This window comes from Salvelinus fontinalis, chromosome 33, assembly GCF_029448725.1.
Source record: "Salvelinus fontinalis isolate EN_2023a chromosome 33, ASM2944872v1, whole genome shotgun sequence".
Lineage (NCBI taxonomy): Eukaryota > Metazoa > Chordata > Actinopteri > Salmoniformes > Salmonidae > Salvelinus > Salvelinus fontinalis.
In genome coordinates this window covers 19,896,021-19,909,855 of record NC_074697.1, presented here as the reverse complement: position 1 = coordinate 19,909,855, position 13,835 = coordinate 19,896,021, and the positions used below count along the sequence as shown (strand labels likewise).

Here is a 13,835-nt window from a genome sequence, read left to right as displayed (position 1 = left end):
ACCCCAAGCATACTTTCAAAGTTGTGGCAAAATGGCTTTAGGACAACCAAGTCAAGGTATTTGAGTGGCCAACACAAAGCCCTGACCTCAATCCCATAGAAAATGTGTGGGCAGAACTTAAAAATCGTGTGTGAGCAAGGAGGCCTACAAACCTGACTCAGTTACTCCAGCTCTGTCAGGAGGAATGGACCAATTCACCCAACTTATTGTGGGAAGCTTGTGGAAGGCTACCCGAAACATTTGACCAAAGTTAAACAATTTAAAGGCAATGCTACCAAATACTAATTGAGTGTATAGTTTTACTACTGACCCACTGGGAATGTGATGAAAGAAATAAAAGCTGAAATAAATCATTCTCTCTACTATTATTCTGACATTTCACATTCTTAAAATAAAGTGGTGATCCTAACTGACCTAAGACAGGGACTTTTTACTTGGATTAAATGTCAGGAATTGTGAAATACTGATTTTAAATGTATTTGGCTAAGGTGTTGGTAAACTTCCAACTTCAACTGTATGTTCATTTAGCTAAGTTCGGGACACATGTATCACACGTTTTGTATTCAGTCCCCAGTGTTAAATTTCTTACAGAAATACGCACACTGGGCCGGCTCCAGGTATAAGTGGACGCTTAGGGCTGCTAGTGGAATTTCAAGAAATGTAGCTTTAAAACGGCAAAAAAAAGATCTTTCGAAGATGGCGTAGCAGTCTTTGTCTTGTCTCGTCCCATGTATATATCGTTTTATATATTTTTCTTTGCATTCTTTTTAATATTTTTCCTAAACATCAACTTCAAAATACTCTCCTGCATCCCGCCTCACCCAATGTGGTGTGGATCTGTTTTTTTCTAAAGTATTTTTTTTAACCTCCGAACTGGAATACCTCAACTGAAGCTAGCTAGCTAACTAGCTACCAGCTATCAGTCAGCTAACCACTGTTAGCGGTCATCAGCTAACCTTTAGCTCGGAAAGCTCTTGCCAGTTTGTGCAACGCGTTTCAATCCAGAGCATACTGGACCTATTTTTCTCTCCATATCCCCGGGTTCCAACCGCAAACTCTGAAACTTTTCATCTGGATCATGGCAGCTAGCTAACCGCAACCCGGGTTGACTACTCCTGGCTCACGTTTCCGTCCCAGGGCAAGCACCAACTAGCATGGCGCCAGCCCATGCTTGACCCATCTCCCGGCTAGGGCTCTTGGGCTACTCCTGAAGCCCACTTCTCGGCTACAATATCCGGACCCCTTCTACTGCCGATACGGGGCACGGAACCCCGCCGATCCTTCACGACTGGAATACCGGCATAATCTGCCCGAGGATCCCAACAGGCCCCTCAGGCGCGACGTCCCCTGAAGGCCTATTCTGCTAACCGCGGCCTGCTAGCTATCTAGAGCATAATGGACTGTTAGCTGATCCATCGGCCAGTTTCTTAGACCACTATACCCATTTTGCCAATTGGACTCGGACCCCTCTGCTACTTGGAACCCTACTATTTCCACGACTGGTCTATCGACATCACCGCACGAGGAGGCAAAAACAGACTTTCCCCCATCGCAACGTCCCTCTAAGGCCCTTATGTTAGCTTGTTAGCACCGGCCTGCTAACTACTAGCTTGCTAGCCCCGGCCTGCTAACTGTCTGAATCGCCGTGTACCCAGCCAGCCCAACCACTCACTGGACCCATACTATCACTTGGCTACGCATGCTTCTCCCTAATATCTATATGCCTTGTCCATTACTGTCCTGGTTAGTGGTTATTGTCTTATTTCACTGTAGAGTCTATAGCTCTGCTCAATATGCCTTAACCAACCATGTTGTTCCACCTCCCACATATGCGTTGACATCACCTGGTTTAAACGTCTCTTGAGACTATATCTCTCTGATCATTACTCAATGCCTAGGTTTAACTCCAATGTACTCTCTTCCTACCATACCTTTGTCTGTACATTATGCCTTGAATCTATGCTATCGTGCCCAGAAACCTGCTCCCTTTACTCTCTGTTCCGAACGTGCTAGACGGCCAGTTATTATAGCATTTAGCCGTACCCTTATCCTACTTCTCCTCTGTTCCTCTGGTGATATAGAGGTTAATCCAGAACCTGCAGTGCCTAGCTCCACTCCTACTCACCAGTTGCTCTCATTTGTTGACTTCTGTAACCGTAAAAGCCTTGGTTTCATGCATGTTAACATTAGAAGCCTACTCTCTAAGTTTGCTTTAGCACATTCTGCCAACCCGTATGTCTTAGCCGTGTCTGAATCCTGGCTTAGAAAAACCACCAAAAACTCTGAAATTTCCATCCCTAACTATAATATTTTCCGCCAAGATAGAACTGCCAAAGGGGGCGGTGTTGCAATCTACTGCAAAGAGAGAACTCTGCAGGCTATCTTACTATCCAGGTCTGTACCAAAACAATTTGACCTACTTCTAAAAATTCACCTTTACAGAAACAAGTCTCTCACCGTTACCGCTTGTTATAGACCACCCTCTGCCCCCAGCTGTGCCCTGGACACCATATGTGAATTGATTGCCCCCCATCTATCTTCTGAGCTCGTGCTGCTAGGTGACCTAAACTGGGACATGCTTAACACCCCAGCCACCCTACAATCTGAGCTTGATGCCCTCAATCTCAGATAAATTATCAATGAACCTACCAGGTACAACCTCAAATCTGTAAACGCGAGCACCCTCATAGATATCATCCTAACTAACTCGCCCTCCAAATACACCTCTGCTGTTTTCAACCAAGATCTCAGCGATCACTGCCTCATTGCCTGCATCCGTAATGGGTCTGCGGTCAAACGACCACCACTCATCACTGTCAAACGCTCCCAAAAACACTTCAGCGACCTGGCCGGGGTATCCTGGAATGACATTGACCTCATCCTGTCAGTAGAGGATGCCTGGTTATTCTTTAAAAGTGCCTTCCTCACCATCTTAAATAAGCATGCCCCATTCAAAAAATGTAGAACTAGGAATAGATATTGCCCTTGGTTCACTTCAGACCTGTCTGCCCTCGACCAGCACAAAAACATCCTGTGGCCTTCTGCATTAGCATCGAATAGCCCCCGTGATATGCAACTTTTCATGGAAGTTAGGAACCAATATACACAGGCAGTTAGGAAAGCTAAGGCTAGCTTTTTCAAACAGAAATTTGCATCCTGTAGTACAAACTCAAAGTTCTGGGACACTGTAAAGTCCATGGAGAATAAGAGCACCTCCTCTCAGCTGCCCACTGCACTGAGGCTAGGAAACACTGTCACTACTGATAAATCCAAAATAATTGAACTTCAATAAGCATTTTTCTACGACTGGCCATGCTTTCCACCTGGCTACCCCTACCCCGGTCAACAGCCCTGCGCTCCCCACAGCAACTTGCCCAAACCTCCCCCACTTCTCCTACACCCAAATCCAGATAGCTGATGTTCTGAAAGAGCTGCAAAATCTGGACCCCTACAAATCAGCCGGGCTAGACAATCTGGACCATCTTTCTAAAACTATCTGCCGAAATTATTGCAACCCCTATTACTAACCTGTTCAACCTCTCTTTCCTATCGTCTGAGAATCCCATAGATTGGAAAGCTGCTGCGGTCATCCCCCTCTTCAAAGGGGGAGACACTCTAGACCCAAACTGCTACAGACCTATATCTATTCTACCCTGCCTTTCTAAGGTCTTTGAAAGCTAAGTTAACAAACAGAGTACCGTCCATTTCGAATCTCACTGTACCTTCTCCGCTATGCAATCTGGTTTCAGGGCTGGTCATGGGTGCACCTCAGCGACGCTCAAGGTCCTAAACGATATCATAACCGCCATCGATAAGAGACATTACTGTGCAGCCGTATTCATCGACCTGGCTAAGGCTTTCGACTCTGTCAATCACCACATTCTTATTGGCAGACTCAACAGTCTTAGTTTGTCAAATGATTTCCTCGCTTGGTTCACCAAATACTTCTCCGATAGAGTTCAATATGTCAAATTGGAGGGCCTGTTGTCCGGACCTCTGGCAGTCTCTATGGGGGTGCCACAGGGTTCAATTCTCGGGCCGACTCTCTTCTCTGTATACATTAATGATGTCGCTTTCGCTGCTGGTGATTCTTTGATCCACCTTTACGCAGACGACACCATTCTGTATACCTCTGGCCCTTCGTTGGACGCTGTGTTAACTAACCTCCAGATGAGCTTCAATGCCATAACTCTCCTTCCGTGGCCTCCAACTGCTCTTAAATGCTTGTAAAACTAAATTCATGCTCTTCAACCGATCGCTGCCCGCAACTGCCCTCCCGTCCAGCATCACCACTCTGGACGGTTCTGACTAGACTGGTTAGACTGTAAACTCTCCTTCCAGACTCACATTAAACATCTCCAATCCAAAATTAAATTTAGAATCGGCTTCCTATTTCGCAACAAAGCATCCTTCACTCATGCTGCCAAACATACCCTCGTAAAACTGACCATCCTACCGATCCTTGACTTCGGCGATGTAATTTACAAAATAGCCTCCAACACTCTACTCAACAAATTGGATGCAGTCTATCACAGTGCCATCTGTTTTGTCACCAAAGCCCCATATACTACCCACCACTGCGACCTGTATGCTCTCGTTGGCTGGCCCTCGCTTCATACTTGTTGCCAAATTCACTGGCTCCAGGTCATCTACAAGTCTCTGCTAGGTAAAGCCCTGCCTTTTCTCAGCTCACGGGTCACCATAGCAGCACCCACCCGTCACCCCCAAAGCCAAATCTTCCTTTGGCCGCGTCTCCTTCCAGTTCTCTGCTGCCAATGACTGGAACGAACTGTAAAAATCTCTGAAGCTGGAGATTCATACCTCCCTCACTAGCTTTAACTTTTACCGCCTCAGAAACCCGGATCCGGGATCACCCCCCCACCCCCCCCACACTGATTAGCATCACTAGCATAGCGTCACATTTTAAATAGTAGCATCTAAATATAGATAGCTTCGTTATGATGCTTCTAACACCTATATCTAATTAAATTACAGACGGATACATCTAACGTTGATAATTGAGCGTTTGAAAATGGCATCCTGAGGTCCCTCTCTGCGCAATGGTCAGCGTCGAAAGGAAGGCTACCCTCACTCCTTGGCCTTTTATAACCTCTGAGAGCTACGTAGCAAGCCCATTCCACTTCTCATTGGTTACTGACATCCAGGGGAAGGCGGGTGCAGTTCATGTCGTTCCATAGGATACACACAGACTTTTAAAACTGATCTGAGACCAGAGCTTCGCTCTCAGACCATCGCAGTACCTGTCATGGATTTCGCTGTAGAAAGAGTTCTGGGTCACCCACAGACATAATTCCAACGGTTTATGAAACTAGAGAGTGTTTTCTATCCAATAGAATTAATAATATGCATATTGTACGAGCACGAATTGAGCACGAGGCAGTTTAATTTGGCGACACCCAGAAATAAAAAATGCTAACAGCTCCCCCTATTGACAAAAGGTTAAAAGCACCAGCTGTCAGAGCAGCTCACAGATCACTGCACCTGTACATAGCTCATCTGTATATAGTCCATCCAATCTACGTCATCCCGATACTGTATTTATTTATTTATCTTGCTCCTTTGCACCCCAGTATCATCTTGCACATTCATCTTCTGCACATCCTACCATTCCAGTGATTAATTGCTATATTGTAATTACTTTGCCACCATGGCCTATTTATTGCCTTACCTCTCTTATCCTACCTCATCTGCACATACTGTATATAGACTTTTTATACTGTATTATTGGCTGTATGTTTGTTTATTCCATGTGTAACTCTGTGTTGTATGTGTCAAACTGCTTTGCTTTATCTTGGCCAGGTCGCAGTTGCAAATGAGAACTTGTTCTCAACTAGCCTACCTGGTTAAATATAGGTAAACATAAAAACTCTCCACCCCATAGCAAAATGGGTAGAATTGCAGGAAATTAGCTTTAAAACTGCACATTTTCAGAAAGCTTGCTTTAAAACTGTGACATTTTCTCTCTACCCCGTGGAAAAATGTGTAGAACTGTAGGAAAATTACTTGAAAGAGATTTTTTGAAGATTTTTTTTGTCGCCCGTCAAGAGGGGGGCCCCTAAAATGTTTCGCCCACGAAGTGGGTGGGCCTGTCATGCAAAATACGGTCATCTTTTTAGTTCGTTTTTTAATAGTTTAAACAGCTGAATTGTTGCAAAAATCAGCTTTATTTACATAGTGGGGATGAAAATAATGTAATTTTTGCTGTAATCTCTAGAATTCGGTGAATTAGGTCATCACACCGTTGAAATAGCAACGGACGCTAATAGTTTATTGAATCCCATTGTGACGCGGGGGGCACGCCAACCAAAAGACTAGGGCAGGCCATGGGCATACACACCAATTATCTGACACACTTAATTTGCCCATTTGCTGTTTCCACAGATATTCTGTGTTTTTATAACTATGTCAAATGTCGACCGCATTATCTACCAAGGGAATTCTCTTCGATTATAATCACAGCCGTATATAATCCCCCCCAAGCAGACACATCGATGGCCCTGAACAAACTTTATCTGACTCTTTGTAAACTGGAAACCACACACCCTGAGGTTGCATTCATCGTAGCTGGGGATTTTAACAAGGCTAATCTGAAAACAAAACTCCCTAAATTCTATCAGCTTATCGATTGTGCTACCAGGGCTGGTAAAACCTTGGATCATTGTTATACTAACTTCCGCGATGCATATAAGGCCCTCCCCCGCCCTCCTTTCGGAAAAGCTGACCACGACTCCATTTTGTTGCTTCCAGCATACAAACAGAAACTACAACAAGAAGCTCCAGCGCTCAGGTCTGTTCAACGCTGGTCCGACCAATCTGATTCCACGCTTCAAGACTGCTTCGATCATGTGGATTGTGATATGTTCCGCATTGCGTCCAACAACAACATTGACGAATACGCTGATTCGGTGAGCGAGTTCATTAGAAAGTGCATCGGCGACGTAATACCCACAGCAACGATCAAAACATTCCCAAACCAGAAACCGTGGATTGATGGCTGCATTCGCGTGAAACTGAAAGCGCGAACCACTGCTTTTAACCAGGGCAAGGTGACCGGAAACATGACCGAATACAAACAGTGTAGCTATTCCCTCCAAGGCAATCAAACAAGCTAAGTGCCAGTATAGAGACAAAGTAGAGTCGCAATTCAACAGCTCAGACACGAGGTATGTGGCAGGGTCTACAGTCAATCACGGATTACAAAAAGAAAACCAGCCCCGTCGCGGACCAGGATGTCTTGCTCCCAGACAGACTAAATAACTTTTTTGCTCGCTTTGAGGACAATACAGTGCCACTGACACGGCCCGCTACCAAAACCTGCGTGCTCTCTTTCACTGCAGCCGAGGTGAGTAAAACATTTAAACGTGTTAACCCTCGCAAGGCTGCAGGCCCAGACGGCATTCCCAGCCGCGTCCTCAGAGCATGCGCAGACCAGCTGGCTGGTGTGTTTACGGACATATTCAATCAATCCTTATCCCAGTCTGCTGTTCCCACATGCTTCAAGAGGGCCACCATTGTTCCTGTTCCCAAGAAAGCTAAGGTAACTGAGCTAAACGACTACCGCCCCGTAGCACTCACTTCCGTCATCATGAAGTGCTTTGAGAGACTAGTCAAGGACCATATCACCTCCACCCTACCTGACACCCTAGACTCACTCCAATTTGCTTACCGCCCCAATAGGTCCACAGACGACGCAATCGCAACCACACTGCACACTGCCCTAACCCATCTGGACAAGAGGAATACCTATGTGAGAATGCTGTTAATCGATGACAGCTCAGCATTTAACACCATAGTACCCTCCAAACTCGTCATCAAGCTCGAGACCCTGGGTCTCGACCCCGCCCTGTGCAACTGGGTACTGGACTTCCGGACGGGCCGCCCCCAGGTGGTGAGGGTAGGTAACAACATCTCCACCCCGCTGATCCTCAACACTGGGGCCCCACAAGGGTGCGTTCTGAGCCCTCTCCTGTACTCCCTGTTCACCCACGACTGCGTGGCCATGCACGCCTCCAACTCAATCATCAAGTTTGCGGACGACCCCACAGTGGTAGGCTTGATTACCAACAACGACGAGACGGCCTACAGGGAGGAGGTGAGGGCCCTCGGAGTGTGGTGTCAGGAAAATAACCTCACACTCAACGTCAACAAAACAAAGGAGATGATTGTGGACTTCAGGAAACAGCAGAGGGAGACCCCCCCTATCCACATCGACGGGACAGTAGTGGAGAGGGTAGTAAGTTTTAAGTTCCTCGGTGTACACATCACGGACAAACTGAATTGGTCCACCCACACAGACAGCGTTGTGAAGAAGGCGCAGCAGCGCCTCTTCAACCTCAGGTGAAGAAATTCGGCTTGTCACCAAAAGCACTCACAAACTTCTACAGATGCCCAATCGAGAGCATCCTGTCGGGCTGTATCACCGCATGGTACTGTAACTGCTCCGCCCACAACCGTAAGGCTCTGCAGAGGGTAGTGAGGTCTGCACAACGCATCACCGGGGGCACCTGCCCTCCAGGACACCTACATCACCCGATGTCACAGGAAGGCCATAAAGATCATCAAGGACAACAACCACCTGAGCCACTGCCTGTTCACCCCGCTATCACCCAGAAGGCGAGGTCAGTACAGGAGCATCAAAGCAGGGACCGAGAGACTGAAAAACAGCTTCTATCTCAAGGCCATCAGACTGTTAAACAGCCACCACTAACATTTAGTGGCCGCTGCCAACATACTGACTCAACTCCAGCCACTTTAATAATGGAAATTTATGGAAATTTATGTAAAAATGTATCACTAGCCACTTTTAAACAATGCCACTTAATATAATGTTTACATGCCCTACATTACTCATCTCATATGTATATACTGTACTCTATCATCTACTGCATCTTGCCGTCTTTATGTAATACATGTATCACTAGCCACTTTAAACTATGCCACTTTATGTTTATATACCCTACATTACTCATCTCGTATGTATATACTGTACTCTATACCATCTACTGCATCTTGCCTATGCCGTTCTGTACCATCACTCATTCATATATCTTTATGTACATATTCTTTATCCCTTTACACTTGTGTGTATAAGGTAGTAGTTGTGGAATTGTTAGGTTAGATTACTCGTTGGTTATTACTGCATTGTCGGAACTAGAAGCACAAGCATTTCGCTACACTCGCATTAACATCTGCTAACCATGTATATGTGACAAATAAGATTTGATTTGATTTGGATATGTGAGGTTCTAGTCCCCTCAGGCCTGTCCTCTGTTCTCACACCAGCCTCTAACCTCCGGCCTGTCCTCTGTTCTCACACCACCCCTTCCCCTCTCCCCCCGGCCTGTCCTCTGTTCTCACACCAGCCCCTCCCCTCTCCCCCCGGCCTGTCCTCTGTTCTCACACCAGCCCCTCCCCTCTCCCCCCGGCCGTCCTCTGTTCTCACACCAGCCCCTCCCCTCTCCCCCCGGCCTGTCCTCTGTTCTCACACCAGCCCCTCCCCTCTCCCCCCGGCCGTCCTCTGTTCTCACACCAGCCCCTCCCCTCTCCCCCCGGCCTGTCCTCTGTTCTCACACCAGCCCCTCCCCTCAGGCCTGTCCTCTATTCTCACACCCTCCCCTCTCCCCCCAGGCCTGTCCTCTGTTCTCACATCAGCTCCCTCTCCCTGTGAAACCTGACCCAGAATCAGACCTCTGGCTGGCTGGCTTCCATCATGCACCTGGTAACCCTGCTCACCTGGAGTGTGTGTGTGTGTGTGTGTGTGGCAGAAGCAGACATGTCAGGCAGCTCCATCCATGCCATAGTATGTCGTTGTACAGCACACCCATTGCAATTGTCGCCAGTCTACTGATGTCCAGTGTGTGTTTCCTCATGTTAGTTGTGACTGTGTCAGACAGACGCACTGTGGTGTCACGTTTCCTTTCATGTGTGTAACTGGGCTCCTCCATGACGTCACCCTCTGGCTTCCTGCATTGTTTGTCTGAGACAGGCGTTCAACTGCACATTTGACGAGGTGCTTAGTAGAGTTGGGGGATATGGACAAAAATCCATGGGACGATGAATTACCTGAATTGATGAGATAACGAGAAATAGAACAATGCCTTTAAACTACTACTACTAGTTTGATGGTTGTATCACCATCAATTGTCATATTAACAATCACCCATATCAGCAAACTTATTTCATTTCAAACTTCACATTTCTCTAGTATAGGCTACTTATCATAATGAATGACATCAGCAAAATGCCTGCGATAAGTGATCGATATGGTCGCTGTTGATCCTTTTTTGTTTATTGTTCTAGTGCTTAGTTCTACAACTTACCAATGGGTCGGTGTGTGTGTTTACTTAGCCCTGTCTTGATGGCTCAGTAATTGTCTCTCTGAGAGAATGGCCCAGTTCTAGTTCAGAGTGTTGAATGGCAGTCAAAGAACAGTTGTATCTGCATAGCTGATCATGTTAAGTGGCCAAGATGGTGGCTCCAAATGGGCATGATCCTGTACTCGCTGCAGAGCCGAAATGGACCCAAGCACTTAACACCATTAGAGACAATGGGGCTGCTGCTTGATTTACTGGCCTAGTGTTATTGAGCCAAAATGGAGATTGAACTGTGGTCTGTTGGAGCACTTAAACACAAGCTCTTTAGGAATAGGACATTACAGAAAGGCAACTGTGAGTGTGGATGGTCTATTGTGGTGAAACACTGAGCCAGAATGGAAACTGGGAAGCATGCGGTTCTTTACCAAAGCTGCTGAAGCACTTACTGTTGTGTGTGTTTGGGCGGTGGTACTTGAACCACCCCCTAAAACCAGAAACATCACATCCGTTACATTTTAGAAGGGAATTTTGAAAACCTGGCAACTCTAGTCCCACACTAACATCCGTCATTGCACACTCACAGGAGGATTTGAGAAATGGCAGCTAAATTTACCTTGACTCCCCGTTTACTTGATAATTGCCTTGGCAACGGCCTCAGGTCCAGGCGAGGGGGGGAAACCAGAGCATGTTGTCATGGGTGAGGAGAGAGGTTGGTGACCTTTTTGTTCCTGTGTTTGCTTAGTGGGCATTCCTCTGAGGGCTGGCGCTCACCCAACCATAGCTAGTTTGTCTGTGTTATATAGGGCTCCACCCGGGGGTGAAGATGGAGTATAACAGGCTCCTCAGCCAGACACCATCCAACCTTTAGTCATTAGTAAAGGGCATCAGACTATGCCTGCATCTCAATAGGACAATAGGAATTGGAAGAAGTCTGAGTTGTGTACCATGCGGTTGTGTGGTTCTTCAGCAGTTCATGGTTACTCCCCCTAACGGTCCTCTTTCCTCCTCCCAGGTCCTTATGGTTGAGCTGGGTATTGGTCCCTGCGATGCCTCCCGCCATGACAAACCTCATGGACTTGTGGGCAGCCCACTCCCAGCTGTCTGGAGAGGACCTGGTCACTGTGGACTTCCTGTTACCCACCGGCATCTACATTCAGATGGACGTCCCCAGAGAGGCCACCATACAACACATCAAACTGGTAGGAGAGAGGGGGACAGGGGGTAGGCGCGAGTATGTATGTGTTTTGGGGGAGTGGGTATGTGTTAGTCTTGTGTGTCATTGGAATTATATGATTTTATGATGCTTGTAGGTGTTTTTGCTGGGTTGTCTGTAGTTAACAGGAGTGTCTACTAGAGGTCGACTGATTATGATTTTTCAACGCCGATACCGATTATTGGAGGACCCCAAAAAAAAGATTTAATCGGACGATTTGTATTTTTATTTATTTGCAATAATGACAATTACAACAATACTGAATGAACACTTATTTTAACTTAATATAATACATCAATAAAATCAATTTAGCCTCAAATAAATAATGAAACGTGTTCAATTTGGTTTAAATAATGCAAAAACAAAGTGTTGGAGAAGAAAGTAAAAGTGCAATATGTGCCATGTAAGAAAGCTAACGTTTAAGTTCCTTGCTCAGAACATATGAAAGCTGGTGGTTCCTTTTAACATGAGTCTTCAATATTCCCAGGTAAGAAGTTTTAGGTTGTAGTTATTATAGGACTATTTCTCTCTATACGATTTGTATTTCATATGTCTTTGACTATTGGATGTTCTTAGACACTTTAGTATTGCCAGTGTAACAGAATAGCTTCCATCCCTCTCCTCGCCGCTACCTGGGCTCGAACCAGGAACACATCGACAACAGCCACCCTCGAAGCAGCGTTACCCATGCAGAGCAAGGGGAACAACTACTCCAAGTCTCAGAGCGAGTGACGTTTGAAACGCTATTACCGCGCACCCCGCTAACTAGCTAGACATTTCACATTGGTTACACCAGCCTAATCCTGGGAGTTGATAGGCTTGAAGTCATTAACAGCCCAATGCTTGAAGCATAGCGAAGAGCTGCTGGCAAAACGCACGAAAGTGCTGTTTGAATGAATGCTTACGAGCCTGCTGGTACCTACCATCGCTCAGTCAGACTGCTCTATCAAATCATAAACTTAATTATAACATAATAACACACAGAAATATGAGCCTTAGGTCATTAATATGGTCGAATCCAGAAACTATCATCTCAAAAACTAAACGTTTATTCTTTCAGTGAAATACGTTAACCGTTCTGTATTTTATCTAACGGGTGGCATCCATCAGTCTAAATATTCCTATTACATTGCACAACCTTCAATGTTATGTCATAATTACGTAAAATTCTGGCAAATTAGTTCGCAATGAGCCAGGCGGCCCAAACTGTTGCATATACTCTGACTCTGCGTGCAATGAACGCAAGAGAAGTGACACAATTTCACCTGTTTAATATTGCCTGCTAACCTGGATTTCTTTTAGCTAAATATGCAGGTTTAAAAATATATACTTCAGTGTATTGATTTTAAGAAAGGCATTGATGTTTATGGTTAGGTACACGTTGGAGCAACAACAGTCCTTTTTCGCGAATGAGCACTGCATCGATTATATGCAACGCAGGACACGCTAGATAAACTAGTAATATCATCAACCATGTGTAGTTATAACTAGTGATTATGATTGTTTGTTTTTTATAAGATAAGTTTAATGCTAGCTAGCAACTTACCTTGGCTTCTTACTGCATTCGCGTAACAGGCGGGCTCCTCGTGGGGCAGGTGGTTAAAGCGTTGGACTAGTTAACCGTAAGGTTGCAAGATTGAATCTCTGAGCTGACAAAGTAAAAACCTGTCATTCTGCCCCTGAACGAGGCAGTTAACCCACCGTTCCTAGGCCGTCATTGAAAATAAGAATGTGTTAACTGACTTGCCTAGTTAAATAAAGGTGTAATTTTTTTTTTTTGACCCGATTTTCGGTTGTTATGAATTAACAATCGGCCATTCAGATTATTCGGGCTACCTCTAGTGTCTATATCCTATGTTTTAATCATTTCAGACAGCAGTCAAATTTGTGCAGTTGCCATTTAGAGCAGCATTGGAAAGTATAGCCTAGAAAAGGCCTACTGTGCATCAAGATGTTTTTCTCATGAATTCAGTACAATTATAATGCTATGGATTTCTATCCACATTGCCTACCCAGCTCTACAGCATCTTCAACCTTACAGGCTGTTTTATCTCTTCAATTAGAATCAACCCACAAGCAACATATTAGTTTACAACATTCATTAGTTTAACGCAGATTGGTTAGGATTGTTTTAATGAATGTGTTGACTGGCTGAAGTTCTGGTTCTGAGCCATTGTAAAAGGCCATCATAACAACTCTAGAACAAGCTGTAGACTGCCGTCTCCTCTTCAGTCCAGACAGACGCTGTCTAATGGGTGTTATGACACAGCTGGCTGCTGGCAAGGTTT

General features: G+C 45.5%; 1 protein-coding gene across 3 annotated transcripts in view; it reads left to right on the top strand.

Moving 5' to 3' along the window:
* LOC129831796 (phosphatidylinositol 4,5-bisphosphate 3-kinase catalytic subunit beta isoform-like) overlaps positions 1 to 13,835 on the top strand; it is a 78,239-nt gene that overhangs the window by 35,992 nt on the left and 28,412 nt on the right. For all 3 annotated transcript variants that reach the window (XM_055895254.1, XM_055895253.1, XM_055895251.1), the window contains exon 3: positions 11,347 to 11,533. In XM_055895254.1, coding sequence (XP_055751229.1) covers positions 11,381 to 11,533 — 153 coding nt within the window. In that variant the 5' untranslated portion in view covers positions 11,347 to 11,380. The remainder of the gene's footprint in view (positions 1 to 11,346; positions 11,534 to 13,835) is intronic.